General features: G+C 36.1%; 1 protein-coding gene across 7 annotated transcripts in view; it reads left to right on the top strand.

The window, feature by feature from the left end:
• The window catches only part of PPP1R9A (protein phosphatase 1, regulatory subunit 9A), a 350761-nt gene that overhangs the window by 204274 nt on the left and 128889 nt on the right, over positions 1–17598 (top strand). For all 7 annotated transcript variants that reach the window (XM_010839754.1, XM_010839753.1, XM_010839757.1 and 4 more), the window contains exon 5: positions 6565–6669. In XM_010839754.1, coding sequence (XP_010838056.1) covers positions 6565–6669 — 105 coding nt within the window. The remainder of the gene's footprint in view (positions 1–6564; positions 6670–17598) is intronic.

The raw sequence follows: 17598 nt of genomic DNA, 5'->3' as shown, positions 1-17598 counted from the left end.
GAAGAATACCTTTGGTAGCTTGATAGGGATTGCATTGAATCTATAAATTGCTTTGGGTAGTATACTCATTTTCACTATATTGATTCTTCTTGTAGTTTTCTTTTTTGTGTGTTGTCTTTGTCCAGTTTTGGTATCAGGGTGATGGTGGCCTCTTAGAATGAGTTTTGAAATGTTCCTTCCTCTGCAATTTTTAGAAAGAGTTTTAGAAGGATAGGCATTAGTTCTTCTCTAAATGTTAGATAGAATTGTCCTGTGATGCCATCTGGTCCTGGGCTTTTGTTTTTTGGGAGATGTTTGATCACAGCTTCAATTTCAGTGCTTCTAATTGGGTTGTTCATAATTTTTACTTCTTCCTGGTTCAGTCTTAGAAAACTGAACTTTTCTAAGAATCTGTCCATTTCTTCCAGGTTATCCATTTTATTGCCATACAGTTGTTCATAATAGTCTCTTATAATCCTTTGTATTTCTGCATTGTCTGTTGTATCCTCTCCTTTTTCATTTCTAATTTTGTTGATTTGATTCTTCTCTCCTTTTTGCTTGGACACCATCAAGCAACTTTCACTTTAAAACATAATATCCATTTCTAACCTCTACTGAAACCTAGCCTCCCATCTTGGAAGTATGGTGAACATTAAGAATAAATAAGGAAGATGGATGACCTGACCTATAGAGTCCAGACCTTAGTAGCAAACAACTCCGTATTTACAAAACCAGAAACGATGTCAGATGTCCTCATTCTGATGTATAGTTTCAAAGAAATCCAATAAAAATCTTAGGAGTCTTCTATTTTTAGGGATAGAAATTGACTAGCTGGTTCCAGAATGCATATAGAAACATAATGGACCTAGAATATCAATTCTGTAAAAGAATAAAGTTAGAGGAATGACCTTACCTGATTTTTTTCAAGACTTAGTACAAAATTTCTGTAACCAAGGCCATATGATATTGGTATAAAAGTTGAAACAGAGATCAGTGGAGTAGAATAGAAAGTAAGAATAGACTGAAACAGGTATAGTCAGTTGACTTTCAATTAAAGTGCTATAATAATTCTGTGGTAAAATGTATAATCTTTTCTACAAACAGTGCTATAAGGATTAGATATCCAATATTCTGTAATAACCGAAATGGCAAAAGAATTTGAAAACGAATAGGTACATGTATATATGTGTGTAGTTGAATCACCTTGCCGTACACCTGAAACTAACACAACACTGTTAATCCTCTATACTCCAACATAAAATAAATTTTTTTAAAAATTAGATATCCGTATGGAAAAACAAAACAAGTAAACCACAAACCTTATCTTATACCATATACAGATTAAGTCAAAATTATAGATCTAGGCATCAGAGTTCCATGAAAAACTAAGAGAATACCTAGGTGAAAGTATTTGTATCCTACCATTAAGCAAAGATTTTTGAGACAGGACACAAAGCATGGAGCATTAAAGAAAAAAGTGAACTTTATTAAAAGCTTTTGTTCTTTAAGAGGCATGGTTATGAAATGATAAAGGCAATCTATATAGACAAGAAGAAAATATTTGTTAAACATTCATGTGAGGATTTGTGTCAAGGGTGTGAAGAAAACTTACAACTCAGTAACAAAAAACCCACAAATAAAAATAATTGTATTTGAAAAATACAAATGAAAGATTTGTGTAGTTGTTTCAAAGAGAAAAATATATGAATGCTCGATAGCATATGAATATTTGTTCAACATCATTAGTCCTTAGAGGATACAGATAAAAACTGCAGTGAGATACCATACCTACTAGAATGGCTAAAGTTGAGAATGCTGACAATGTAAAATGTTAGCAAGGCTATGGAGAAATGGAACACTCACACATAGCTTGTGGGAACATAACGTTTTACAGGCACTTAGGAAAATAGTTTGGCAGTTCTTTTAAGCATATACTTAACCTTTCAAGCCAGCAGTTCTACTTGTTGGTAATTTCCAACAGAAATGAAAATGTATGTCTACATAAAGACTTGTATGATAACTTATTTATAATAGACAAAATTGAGAAAAAAAAATGTCTGTCCTGTACTCTGTATCTTCTGCATGAGAATTTTGCAGGAGGTACAACTTGAGGAATTTTTAATTTTCAGAATGACTCCATTGTCCCATTGCAGTTAGGCAGTTTGAGAACCAGTGCCCTAGACGATCCTGTCCAGTATGGTCAGGCCTCTGGCAGCTTACATTGTACTTTTGTGCAGATTTGAGAAACGCAGCTTTCCCCTCCTCCCTCCGTCAACTTTATGTAGAGATTTGCTTCTTCTGGACATTGCATATAAATGGAATCATAGAGCATGTGATCTTTTGTGACTGGCTTTTTTCACTAGTATAATGTTTTCAAGGCTTATTCATGTTGCAGCATCTATCACATTTCATTTCCAAATAATATTCTATTGAATGCATATTTCATATTTTGTTTATTCTGGCACCAATGGATGGATATTTGAGTTGTTTCTACTTTTGGGCTATTATGAATAATGTTGCTTTGAATATTCATTTGCAAATTTTGTGTGAACAGGTTTTCATTTCTCTTGAGTATATAGTCAGGGGTGGAATTTCTGACTCATATGGTTACTCTGTGTTTAACCCTTTGGAAAACTGCTAGATGGTTATAGTGTTACCAGTAATGTATGTGGATTACAGTGTCTCCACATCTCATGAAGACTTCTTGTTATTTTTTTTTAATTCAATTATAGTTGATTTACAATATGATATTAATTTTGAGTGTACAACACAGTGAATGAATATCTTTATCGGTTATGCTCCATTTAAAGTTACCATCTGTCTTTTTCTTAATATATGTACTGGAGTGTAGTTGATTAGCAGTGCTGTGTTAGTTTGGGTACTATCTGTCTTTTGATCATAGTCATCTTAGTAACTATGAAGAGGTATCTTGCTTTAGTTTTGATTTGTAGTCCCCTGATGACTAATGGTGTTGAGCACCTTTTACATATGCTTATTTGCTTCTGAGTTTCTTCTTTGGAGAAATGCCTATTCAGACCCTTTGCTTATTTTTTTAAATTGAGCTATAATTGACATATAACATTATATTAGTTTCAGGTATACAACATAATGATTTGACATTTACATACATTGTGAAATGATCACCTCAAGAAGTCTAGTTAACATCCCATCACCAGATATAGTTATAAAAATGTTTTTCTTGTGATGAGGATGTTTAAGATCTACTCTCGACAACTTTCAAATACTCAATACAAATACTACAAAAATGTAGTCACCACATTGTACATTATATCCCCACGACTCATTTTATAGCAGGAAGACTGTATCTTTTGACCCCCTTCTCCCATTCTGCCCATGCCCCAGCCCCATCTATGGCAGTCATCTGTCTGTCTCTGTATCTATGAGCTGGTGGTTTTTGTTTGTTTTTTAGATTCCCAGGTAAGTGAGATCATATGGTATTTTTCTTTCTATATCTGACTTACTTTTAAGTTGGATTGTCATTTTATTATTGGGTTGTAAGTATTCTTTATAATAGTCTAGATACCAGCCCCAAGTAAGATATATGATATATAAAAATTTTCTTCCAATCTGTGAATTATTGCAAATTAAAACAGTGAGAAATACTACTGGACACCTAGTCGAATGGCCAAAATCTAAAATATGTACAATGCTGATGAGAATGTGATGTAAAAGGAACTTTCATTCATAATTTTGTGCTTTTATCATTTCAAACTTTGTACAGATTGCACATGACTTCTTAACTCTATCATGACTTTAGTTTCTCCAGTGTCCTTCTCATCCTTTACCCCTAAATGGAGGAGCATAAAAGCATTTTTCAAATACATGAAGGGCTATCATAGAAAAAGGAATTGAGACTCATTCTATGTAACTCTAGTAGTAGAAGATTGCGTTCTTTTTAAATTATCTTTTGAACAGTCCTTTAAAACTGAGAGAGTTTTGTCAAAATGCAGCACAATTTATAGTGTCTTTTTGGCCCCAGGTCATATAAACCAAGGCAAATAAAAATTACTTCTTTAGACCTTCATCAACTTGCTATACACATTCAAGTTTTGATCATTATGTTCTTTCATATGCTAAAACAGGCTGATACATTTGGACTAGCCTGCTGTTCTTTTTCTTAAAAAACAAAAATTCCTTCCAATACCTTATTTACATGATTTTATTTTTTCTTTCATTGTTGTTGTTACCATAGTCTTAATTATCCATTTAAAATTTAACTTGTGGCCTACTTAACTGATTTCTTGTAACAACCCTCACTGGTAGCTTGGAAGTTGGTAATAATCACCTGTCATAGGCAAACAATTTAGCAGACCAGCAAATAGCTTTTTCTGTAGCCACTATACTATACTATCAGTTCAGTTCAGTCACTCAGTCGTGTCCAACTCTCTGCGACCCCATGAACTGCAGCACGCCAGGCCTCCCTGTCCATCACCAACTCCTGGAGTTCACTCAAACTCATGTCTATCCAGCCATCTCATCCTCTGTCGTCCCTTCTCCTCCTGCCCCCAATCCCTCCCAGCATCACAGTCTTTTCCAATGAGTCAACTCTTCGCATGAGGTGGCCAAAGTATTGGAGTTTCAGCTTTAGCGTCAGTCCTTCCAATGAACACCCAGGACTGATCTCCTTTAGGATGGACTGGTTGGATCTCCTTGCAGTCCAAGGGACTCTCAAGAGTCTTCTCCAACACCACAGTTCAAAAGCATCAATTCTTCGGCGCTCAGCCTTCTTCACAGTCCAACTCTCACATCCATACATGACCACAGGAAAAACGGACTAGATGACTAGACGGACCTCTGTTGGCAAAGTAATGTCTCTGCTTTTGAATATGCTATCTTGGTTGGTCATAACTTTCCTTCCAAGGAGTAAGCATCTTTTAATTTCATGGCTGCAATCACCATCTGCAGTGATTTTGAAGCCCCCAAAATAAAGTCTGACACTGTTTCCACTGTTTTCCCATCTATTTCTGATGAAGTGATGGGACCAGATGCCATGATAATTTATTACATTTTTATTATTAATAACTGAATGATACATTTTTAGAAGTTTCTTTGGAGATTTCTTACTTTAGGAGTAAAAGACAAAAAAAGCCATAAACTTTTCTTTTTCCTATTTTGGTAAAACTGGTTGAAATGGTACATAGACAAATGAACAGTTTTAGTTTGGTGACAAACTGGAAATCCATCCTTTGTTAGCAATTACTGTCAGAATGAATACTCTTCTAGGCATTGTTGAGGATTTGAAGCAATAAATATTATTAATATACCAAATTGAAAAAATAAAGAAAAATAAAACAGCCAGCCTGGTCTGGCATCCATTTCCTAGTCTCTCAACTCAGTTTTCCCAGCTCCCCAGGCCCAGCGTCTCATTTCCCCAAATATTCTATAAAATAGCCATTATACTATTTTTACATCTTCTTAATATGCCACAATAAGCACATTCTTTAACACAAGGAGAGTTGTGTATTTTAAAAGCATCATGACCAAGATTTTAGAAATAACTATGAATCTTGGAAATCATGTTTTAAGCTGGCACTCTATAAAACATAATTACTACTGATATAAAAGTTTGTTAGTATTATGATTCAGTTTAAACATACTTTTATATATATATTTTTTCCTTTTTAAACTTTACGTAGGAATATTGTTAATCTATCTTGTCATTGTCTCAGAATTTTAGGAAGTTCAGATTAACTAGTCTCATGAAAATATAAAGCCACACCTTTATAAAATCATGGAGAAAACTTTGTTGTTGTTATTCAGTTGCTAAATTGTGTCTGACTGTTTGTGACTCCGTGGACTGTAAAACATTCCAGAGTTTGCTCAAATTCATGTTCACTGAGTTGATGATGTGCTCTAACCATCTCTGCTGCCCTCTTCTCCTTTTACCTTCAATCTTTCCCAGCATCACGGTCTTTTCCACTGTTACTTTAAACCAAAATTATTAAATTAGTCTTATTCATCCAAAGTCTCACTTTTTCACTTATATTACATGAACTTGGTCTCATATGAAAAAACTTCTAAGCTTCTAGCAGAATCTCCAAGAAGAATTTTTTTCTTAAATGTCTAGTACATTGAAACTCTCATTAGATCCTAGAAAAGAAAATTTATGAAAGTGATTACTGTTCTCTATGAACCAATTAGATTATCACTCCTTTAATTTCAGAGGCTTTATAATTCAATTTATTGAGACCCTTCTAAGTTAGGAACATACTTTGTGCTCACATAGTGAGGTCATGGCTTCTCTCAGTTACTACAGCACAGAGAACTTGTAGCTTCAGTTCTGCAACCTCAGGAACAAGTTAAGTAGTCCAAGAAACACAAAAACTCACTGGTCAAGATTTCAAAGGGCTTTTTCCTTTCTAGGGTTCATGAAATTTTTTTTAAATGAAATTGTTTGAGCTCCCAAATAGATAAAAACCTTTGACAAAGATCTGGGGCTTGGAGACAAATTTTGAATCAGTAAGAGTATCTTAAAAATCAAATATTTTGTCAACTCATTTTTTGCGAGTGGGAATATATTATCAGTAAAACTAATTGTGGGTAATTTTTTCCCTTTTCCCAAAGAATACAAGTCAATGACCAGATTGTGGAAGTGGATGGAATCAGCTTGGTGGGTGTCACACAGAATTTTGCTGCAACAGTTCTAAGAAACACCAAGGGCAATGTCAGGTATGTGGCTTGAGATATATACAATTTGATTACTTGATAATTTGTTGAATTTTAGTTTTCTCTCTAATTGTACCTATAAATATATATAATTACCAGAAGAATTTTATCTAAATACTAAAAACTTGTCTTTAGTTTAAAATTTTTCCTTCTTTATTGTGATTAGTTCATGTAAGTTAATAAGACTAAAAATTGTATTAATAATATTCTAGAAAGACATGAAGATATGAAATATACAGTATCAGTGTGGTTAATTGCTGAACTGTGTTAGTGTTTTTCATTGCTAATACAGCAATAATTTCAAGGAAGATAGAATTTCTCAGTAAATATGAATTTAGGCCCCAGATCCCTTCAATAAAATCAGTTATACAGTAAATTGAAACGATTATACATATATCCAGTGATACATGTTACTTAAGACAAGTAGGCGGAATGATTTAAGGTTGATAAATGCATTTTAAAATCTCTTGTTTTAAAGAATGGCAAGACTAATCTTTGATAAACTATAACTTTTCCAACTTAATAGGACAGACTATACATTATTTGGAACCTTAAATTTATATCCAGCCCTGACGTCCTAAAATTTATAGTCTGGAAAACAAATAAAGTAGTTCTGTGCCAACTAAAGTCGAGGTTTTAATAACTTTTAATTTTGGTCACAGGGTACTTATTTTTTAATGTAGTATTGCTCATGCCTTATCCTTTTCCATAAGTCCTATAAAGAAGCACGTGAGGGGACATTATTTACTGTGTATAATTATGAGTGTATTTTAGTGTTATCTTCAAAATGAAACTGCCAAATATTCTGAAAATATTGATGAGTTAATATTGCTATAAAGAGAGTAACAGGATTTTATTACAGCATATTTTATGTTGCACAAGCACAGGTTTACATTTTATAATTTAGACTTTTTCAATTGGAAACGTCCTTTAATGTAGGGAATGTTAGCCTAAATGACTTCTGTGAGTGCTATGTCAATGATTCAAGAATACGCATCATCCTAAGAAAAGCATGTAAAATAATTAGAAAGAGTGCAGGGAAAATTTGGAGCTGCATGGGCTGGTCCCTCAGTAAATGCAATTGTCTGTAGAATTACCGTCTGTTCTTTAGACAGTGCTTTTCTGTGTCAGGGTAGAACTTGGTTTTGAAGCTGCTCATTATGTTTTGCAGTAAATTTTAAAGTGAAATAAGTAAGAAATATGTCCAACTTATAAGAACATTTCTCAGTTGGAAAAAAGTTTGTAGTTACATAGACTCATAGCCACCCCTTTTTTTCCCTTCATAATTTTGTACTCATTTCAAGCCTTGTACAGATGGCAAATGGCTTCTTAATTGTCTCATGATTTCAGTCTCTCCCTCTTTAATCTGTCTTCATCTTTACCTCTAATGGAAGAACATAAAAGCAGTTTTTAAGTAAAGACCTATCATGGAAAAAGCAATCGACTCATTCTACATAACTTGAGTAGTAGAACTAAGACTTGTGGGTAGAAATAATAATTCTTCCTTTGTTATGTTCCTCTTGTCTTAATTTTTTTTCTTCCAACAAGAAGCCATAACTTTATTAATAATAGAAACAATACAATTTCCAGCTGTTCTGTGTTTAGTTGCTCAGTCATGTCCGACTCTGTGACCCCGTTGACTGTAGCCCGCCAGGCTCCTCTGTCCATTGGGATTTTCCAGGCAAGAATACTGGAGTGGATTGCCATACTCCTCTCGAGGGGATCTTCCCAACCCAGGGATCGAACCTAGGTCTTCCACATTGCAGGCGGATTCTTTACCAACTGAGCTACCAGGGAAGCCTGTCTTAACACCTACCTCTCCCTATATTCATGCTCTAGTACAGTATGACTAGTGTAGTCATCATCTTTCAAACATGGATTATAAATTTCTTTCTTCCATTCTTTCTGTTTAAAATACTTATCTTGAAGACCGTATTTCAGCTCCTTTGCCCTCTAAGAAATCCTCCTTGATCTCCCTGTTTCCTAGTGATCTCTTCTTCCTGATAATATTCATCATTCATACCACTTTTTTTTACCTCAAGTTTACAGAACATGCTACATTAATTTTTTAAAGGCATGTATTTAATTTCCTCATTTAATTTGTAAAAAACTTAATATCAAAATGGAACCCTTAGCTTCCTTTATTCCCTCAAATTATTTAACCCTAGGTTTAGATTGATGTATAACTCAGGGTCATAATTGAATGTAAGTAAAAAGACTTTTCTCATTTTAACTTATCAGAAATAACACCTGAATCCTCTGAATTTATTTTAGTTGGTACTTCTTCATAAGATATTAATACAAAAGTGAAAAGTCAAAGTGAAGTCACTCAGTCATGTCTGACTCTTTCCAACCCCATGGACTGTAGCCTACGAGGTTCCTCCACCATGGAATTTTCCAGGCAAGAGTACTGGAGTGGGTTGCCATTTCCTTCTCCAAGAGATCTTCCCGACCCAGGGATGGAACCTGGGTCTCCTACATTGCAAACAGACGCTTTTATGGTCTGAGCCACCAGGGAAACCAAAAATGGGATGAAAAATGTTAGATATATATTTTTAATGAAACTTTTTAAACTGAAGGTTTAAAGCATGTATGGTTCTATATTTCTTATTTATTGGGAGATAGCTATCACATTACCGTTTCCTAAAATCTACTTTTTAAAAGGGATATCTAAGAAATCACTAAATTAATTTGAATATTTCAAACTACTAAGTACAGATCAGGAACAAAGGTATGAAACTCATGGCTTTGAGACCCTGGAAGGAGAAAGATAAGAAACTAGTATTGATAAGGAAGTTGAACCTGAGATTTGGACATGATTATATTTTAATCACTAAGATTGATTTTTTAACTTATTTCCTGGAAATGCATATGAAATTGGTACCATCATTTGGATATGAATCAAAACCACACAGTGAAATTCTGTTGATTTCACCCACAGTTACAGAGAATCACTTTTATCTGAGCTTAGTCTAATTACTTTTTAAACTTGGAATTGCTGTACCTGAGTTTATGAACTAATAAGTCCTAATGAAAGCCTCATAGAAGTCCCAATTTTGACATATTAGAGAAATTATAAGATAAATATTTTAATATGATAACTTCCAAAGGCATATGTATATATTTTTTTTTCAACCTTACATCATTTATATGAATTAAACCATATTAGGCCACTGTGAAGAAGTGGTTCAACTCAAACCAGGCTATGTTCCTGGAGGATTAGAAGCTCAGGGATGGCTCAAAGTGTTGGAAAAACACTAGTATTTCCTCAGTTTTATTGATAGCATTTAAAACTAAGTGATCCTAATGAAATTATGGTGAGTACTATACTAATCATGTTAATTAAATTCACTTCAGTTGCTCAGTCATGTCCGACTCTTTGAGACCCCATAAACCACAGCACACCAGGCCTCCCTGCTGCTGCTGCTAAGTCGCTTCAGTTGTGTCCAACTCTGTGCGACCCCATAGACAATAGTGCACCAGGCTCCCATGTCCCTGGGATTCTCCAGGCAAGAATACTGGAGTGGGTTGCCATTTCCTTCTCCAATGCAGGAAAGTGAAAAGTGAAAGTGAAGTCGCTTAGTCGTGTCCGACTCTTAGCGACCCCAAGGACTCCACGGGATTTTCCAGGCAAGAATACTGGAGTGGGGAGGCCTCCCTATCCATCACCAACTCCCGGAGTATACCCAAACTCATGTCCAATGAGTCAGTGATGCCATCCAACCATCTCATCCTCTGGCATCCCCTTCTCCTCCTGGGCTCAGTCATTCCCAGCATCAGGGTCTTTTCAAATGAGTCAGCTCTTCACAAGAGGTGGCCAAAATATTGGACCCTCAGCTTCAACATCAGTCCTTCCAATGAACACCCAGGACTGATCTCCTTTAGGATGGACTGGTTGGATCTCCTTGCAGTCCACAGGACTATCAAGAGTCTTCTCCAACACCACAGTTCAAAAGCATCACTTCTCGCTCAGCTTTCTTTATATTCCAACTCTCACATCCATACATGACCACTGGAAAATCCGTAGCCTTGACTAGATGCACCTTTGTTGGCAAAGTAACGTCTCTGCTTTTTAATATGCTGTCTAGGTTGGTCATAACTTTCCTTCCAAGGAGTAAGTGTCTTTTAATTTCATGGCTGCAGTCACCATCTGCAGTGATTTTGGAGCCCAAAAAATAAAGTCAGCCACTGTTTCCCCATCTATTTGCCATGAAGCAATTGGACCAGAAGCCATGATCTTAGTTTTCTGAATGTTGAGTTTTAAGCTAACCTTTTCACTCTCCTCTTTCACTTTCATCTAGAGGCTCTTTAGTTCTTCTTCACTTTCTGCCATAAGGGTGGTATCATCTACATATCTGAAGTTACTGATATTTCTCCTGGCATTCTTGATTCCAGCTTGTGCTTCTGCCAGCCTAGTGTTTCTCATGATGTAGTCTGCATAGAAGTTAAATAAACAGGGTGACAATATACAGCCTTGACATACTCCTTTTCCTATTTGGAACCAGTCTGTTGTTCCATGTCCCGTTCTAACTGTTGCTTCCTGACCTGCATACAGATTTCTCAGGAGGCAGGTCAGGCGGTCTGGTATTCCCATCTCTTTCAGAATTTTCCACAGTTTATTGTGACCCACACAGTCAAAGGCTTTGGCGTAGTCAATAAAGCAGAAATAGATATTTTTCTGGAAATCTCTTGCTTTTTCGATGACTCAGCAGATGTTGGCACTTTGATCTCTGGTTCCTCTGCCTTTTCTAAAACCAGCTTGAACATTTGGAAGTCACGGTTCACACATTGCTGAAGCTTGGCTTGGAGAATTTTGAGCATTACTTTGCTAGTGTGTGAGATGAGTGCAGTTGTGCAGTAGTTTGAGCATTCTTTGGCATTGCCTTTCTTTGGGATTGGAATGAAAACTGACCTTTTCCAGTCCTGTGGCCACTGCTGAATTTTCCAAATTTGCTCACATATTGAGTGCAGCACTTTCACAGCATTATCTTTTAGAATTTGAAATAGCTCAACTGGAATTCCATCACCTCCACTCGCTTTGTTCATAGTGATGCTTCCTAAGGCCCACTTGACTTCATGTTCCAGGATATCTGGCTCTAGGTGAGTGATCACACCATCATGATTATCTGGGTTGTGAAGATCTTTTTTGTATAGTTCTTCTGTGTATTCTTGCCACCTCTTCTTAATATCTTTTGCTTCTGTTAGGTCCCTACCATTTCTGTCCTTTATTGAGCCCATCTTTGCATGAAATATTCCCTTGGTATCTCTAATTGTCTTGAAGAGATCTCTGGTCATTTCCATTCTGTTGTTTTCCTCTATTTCTTTGCATTGATTAATGAGGAAGGCTTTCTTATCTCTCCTTGCTCTTCTTTGTAACTCTGCATTCAAATGGGTATATCTTTCCTTTTCTCCTTTGCTTTTGGCTTCTCTTCTCTTCACAGCTATTTGTAAGGCCTCCTGAGACAGCCATTTTGCTTTTTTGCATTTCTTCTTCTTGGGGATGGTCTTGATCCCTGTCTCCTATACAATATCATGAACTTCCATCCATAGTTCATCAGGCACTCTGTCTCTCAGATCTAGTCCCTTAAATCTCTTTCTCCCTTCCACTGTATAATCATAAAGGATTTGATTTAGGTCAAGTCTGGGAGTTGGTTATGGACAGGGAGGCCTGGCGTGCTGCGGTTCATGGGGTCGCAAATAGTCAAATGTGAGTGAGCGACTGAACTGACTGACTGATACCTGAATGTTCTAGTGGTTTTCCCCACTTTGTTCAATTTAAGTCTGAATTTGGCCATAAGGAGTTCATGATCTGAGCCACAGTCAGCTCCTGGTCTTGTTTTTGCTGATTGTTTAGAGCTTCTCCATCTTTGGCTGCAAAGAATATAATCAGTCTGAACTTGGTGTTGACCATCTGGTGATGTCTATGTGTAGAGCCATCTCTTGTGTTGTTGGAAGAGGGTGTTTGCTATGTCCAGTGCGTTCTCTGGCAAAACTCTATTTGCCTTTGCCCTGCTTCATTCTGTCCTCCAAGGCCAAATTTGCCTGTTACTCCAGGTGTTTCTTGATTTCCTACTTTTATATTCTAGTCCCCTGTAATGAAAAGGACATCTTTTTTGGGTGTTAGTTCTAAAAGGTCTTATAGGTCTTCAAGGAACCGTTCAACTTCAGCTTCTTCAGCGTTCCATAGACTTGGATTACTGTGATATTGAATGGTTTGCCTTGGAAACACCAGAGATCATTCTGTCATTTTTGAGATTGCATCCAGGTACTGCATTTTGGACTCTTTTATTGACTATGATGGCTACTCCATTTCTTCTAAGGGATTCTTGCCCAAAGTAGTAGATACAATGGTCATCTGAGTTAAATTCACCCATTCCAGTCCATTTTAGTTCGCTGATTCCTAGAATGTCAACTTTCTCTCTTGCCATCTCCTATTTGACCACTGCCAATTTGCCTTGATTCATGGACCTAACATTCCCGGTTCCTATGCAATATTGCTCTTTACAGCATTGGACCTTGCTTCTGTCACCAGTCACATCGCAACTGGTGTTGTTTTTCTTTGGCTCCATCCCTTCATTCTTTCTGGAGTTATTTCTCCACTGATCATGTTAATTACTTTAAGTAATTGATTAAAGAATGGACTCATAGGACTTAAATAGTTTATGTTCAGAAGTGACATAACACAACGACAGTAGGCTGAGAAAGACAAGCATTGAAGGAGTGGGCATGGAGGAATCAGACACAGTCTTCCCTATAATACGTCTACTGGATTTCACAGGACTTGTTGATCTCCAGATTTTAAACTACTGTGGTTATGGGCATGGTACCAAGAAGCCCAAAGGTAATGTGTGGTATGGGCTCTCATAGTGTTAAGGTTTCAGTTACCCCTAATCTTCAGATAAAAGGACAATTACAGTGAGAATCTCAGCAGGCTTTTTTGGAGAAATTAATATTTTTTACAAAGAACAAAGTTGGAGGACTTCTACTGTCTGAAAACTACACTAGTCAGAGTAGTCTGGTTTAAGCATAAGGATAAAAATATAGATTAATGGAACAGAATAGACAGTTTCAATATAGACCTGCACAGACAGAACAATTGATTTTTGACAGATGCACCAAGGTAATTCAGTGGGGAAAATTGCAGTCTTTTTAAAAAATAAATGGTGCTGGAACAATTGGATAACCGCATGAAAAAAAAAATGACCTTCTTCCTATGGTGTGTACAAAAATTAACTCATGATTGATCATAGGCCTTAGTGCAACAGTTGAAACAAAAAAGTTTCTAGAAAGCAGGCAAAAATCTTTATGATCTTGGGTTAATGAAATAACACAACCATTTGCAGAACTGTTTAGCAAGTTCTTATAAAGTTAAACATACACTTATACCAGCTAGCAGTTCTACTCCCAGCTATTTACTCAAGAGCAATAAAAAGAAATACCTACCCAAAGGCTCACACTCGCACATTAATAGGAGCTTCATTCCAAAAGCTCCAAACTGGAAAGAAATGAAATGTCCTTTAACTGATACATGCATTTACAAATTGTATTATGTTCCATACACTGAAATATTTCTTAGCAATACAAAGGAATGAATATATATTTATTTGTTTATATATTAAATAAATGTATATGCCAATATATTTAACACCATGTATGGCTCTGAAAACCATTTATATTGAGTAAAAAGCGAGACACAAAAGGCTTTACCCTGCCTGATTCCATTTAAAATGCATTGAATTAAAAGGGAACATTTGTGAGGTGACAAAATGTACTCTGTTGTGCTTACTGTGCTTGTTATACAACTGTATACATATTTATCAAAACATATTATAGAATTTAAGGTTGGTAAATTTTGTTGTAAATAAATTTGACCTCAGTAAAACTGATTTTTTAAATGTGTGATAATAGTTACAGGTAACTTTAAAAGTGCTATGCTAACTAATTATATTGAAATGATGGTGATTATAAAGGAGGATCATGTTTATTTAAGAAGGCAGATGCAGTCAAACAGTTTCATTAGCAATATGTACATTTTATTGTGCTTTATACTTTTATTTTTAAAATATTTTATTATTGGGTTCTTACTAGAAAAATATATATATCTATATAAAATTCTTTATGTCTGGACTTTTTTCCTTTTTCAAACATGGACTTGCAACATAACTTTTAGGAAATCAAGTTTTTGGGCTGTAGCTTTAATTGGGACTTGACTGTCCTGTTTACTACTATGTGCCTGGCATAGTTGGTGTACCTATTGTTGCATGACATATCACTCCCCAATTTAATGACTTGGAACAACAAACTTCTTATCTCATAGTTTCTGTGATCCGCTTCCCAGCTTTCTTGTGGGAGCCTTTACAGAGATTCATCACAACATGGAAACTAGATTCCCTAGAGGGAGTGATCCAGGGAGTGGATCCAGCCAAGTGGATTCAGCCAAGATGCAGTCTGTCATTTTTCATTTTGCTGAAGTGACATCCCATCAGTTCTGTATTTTATTTGATAAAAGTAACCCAACAAGTGCACCCCACACTCAAGGGGAGAGAATTCCACAGGACATAAATGTAAGAATACAGAGATTACTTGAATTCAGCTTAGCGGCTGCCTGCTATGTAGTGATCAGTAACTAGTTGGACAGAACTAGTTGGACAGATGGATGGATAGGCAGACAGATTAATGTTATTCCATAATATGTGTTAATGTTGCACACCCTGTCTTAAGAAGAACCCTAAAAACCTTGAGACATTTTAAGAAAGACTGACCTTTGGATGGTGAGAGGTCTAAACATTTTTCCTTCTATATATGAAAGATTCTAAAAACTTTTGCCTAAAAAATAGAAAACATTGAAAAGACATGTTAACAATTGTAAAACATTTGAAAGAATGAACTCTGGAACACGGATTGTGTGTGTGCTAGGTTGCTTCAGCCATGTCTGACTCTTTGCAACCCTATGAACTCTAACCTGCCAGGCTCTTCTGTCCAAGGGCTTCTCTAGGCAAGAATACTGGAATGGGTTGCTGTGCCCTCCTGCAGGGGATCTTCTCCACCCAGGGATCAAACCTGTGTCTCTTATGTCTCCTGCATAGGCAAGGGGGAGTCTTTACCACTAGTGCCACCTGGGAAGCCCAGAATGCAGAGTAGCTGCTGTTTTTAACTCCAGACAGGCTTCTTTGTGCTGAAAGGAAGCTGTTATAGGAAAGTGATGCTATAGTAGAAATTGTGATTCTGTATGAGAAATTTCTAATAAATTGGATGTTTGCTTGTCAGCACCATTCACATTAAATTTTAAATGCTTTCTGGCAAGTACCTACTACTTATCCTCAATCACTATGCATTCATCATGCTTTTATCTCCAGTGAATGTATTTAACTACTTTTTGACATTAAGCCATAAAATGCTTCTAAAGGTTAGGATTTTATAGAAACTGTAGTCACAGACAATAGAAAACAAATTAATCTGAGATTCTTAAATATTCCTCTGTCCTTGTTGGAAGAGTTTAAAATATTCAAAAGAAAATATAAGTGAATGATAAGTGAGCTTTTTATAGACGTGCTCATGTTTATTTTGGGTTCTCTCCTGGGTATGTAATTTCTAAATATGAGAGCTTTAAAAAATACTCTTTACTTAATATCATTGTGTATTTGAGATTTCCACTTGAAATGCATTGAATATTGAAATGTTTTCAATTCATTAACATCATTTTAATGAGAATGTTTGTTTCCATGATAACCCAAGGGGAAATTGAGAGTTTCACTTTTTTAAAGAGCCTTGGTTTTGTGGTGGAGTGTCATAAATAATGGAGGGCAGTGAGAGCATTGTCATGTTCATGGTCATGTCACATCATGGAGATTGTGAGTTACTGTAGATTTTGTATTTGCCTCACTTGTAAGACCATCCCCTTTCCCTCAGATAAGGCGAGCGGCCACTCTAAAGTTGGGATCATGGATAGTAAATTTTTACACTTGTATATGTGAAAATGGGCTTCCTTGCTGGCTCAGATGATTAAGAATCCTCCTGCAATGCAGGAAACCCAGGTTTGATCCCTGGGTTGGGAAGATCCCCTGGAGAAGGGAATGGCAACCCACTCCAGGATTCTTACCTGGAGAAGTCCATGGACAGAGGAGCCTGGTGGGCTATAGTCCATGGGATCGCAAAGAGTTGGACACAGTTGAGAGACTAACACTTTCATACATGAAAATGGTCAGCAACTGGTGATAGAATATTAAAGACAGTAGGGATTTCAGGAAACTACTTAAAGGAGACTTTGGCTTAATGAGACTTTTTCTGGTGTTACTATATACAAATTAACATTTAAAAACTTCTTTTTATTTGTGTGTGTAAATGTTTAAACCTGAGCCAGTATTCCTGCCCTGTAAATAGGTTCATCTGTACCATTTTTCTATTAATAGATTCTATATTTGTGCATTAATATATGCTGTTTTTTCTCTTTCTGACTAACTTCACTCTGTATAACAGTTATAGTTATGGTTATAGACTGTATGTATGTAGTCCAGGTTCATCCTTTTTCCCTCTTCATGGCTGACCAATGATCTAGAGGGGTAGATGTTATGTGGTAGAAACATCAAGATGTTATGTGGTAGAAACCGACACACCATTGTAAAGCAATTATCCTCCAATTGAAAGTTTTAAAAATGATCTAGAGGGGTAGATGTTATGTGGTAGAAACATCAAGATGTTATGTGGTAGAAACCGACACACCATTGTAAAGCAATTATCCTCCAATTGAAAGTTTTAAAAATGATCTAGAGGGGTAGATGTTATGTGGTAGAAACATCAAGATGTTATGTGGTAGAAACCGACACACCATTGTAAAGCAATTATCCTCCAATTGAAAGTTTTAAAAATGATCTAGAGGGGTAGATGTTATGTGGTAGAAACATCAAGATGTTATGTGGTAGAAACCGACACACC

This window comes from Bison bison, unplaced genomic scaffold (genome assembly GCF_000754665.1).
Source record: "Bison bison bison isolate TAMUID 2011002044 unplaced genomic scaffold, Bison_UMD1.0 scf7180017864134, whole genome shotgun sequence".
Lineage (NCBI taxonomy): Eukaryota > Metazoa > Chordata > Mammalia > Artiodactyla > Bovidae > Bison > Bison bison.
Note: the sequence above shows the minus strand (reverse complement) of the source record. Positions and strands in the feature narration are given on the sequence as shown.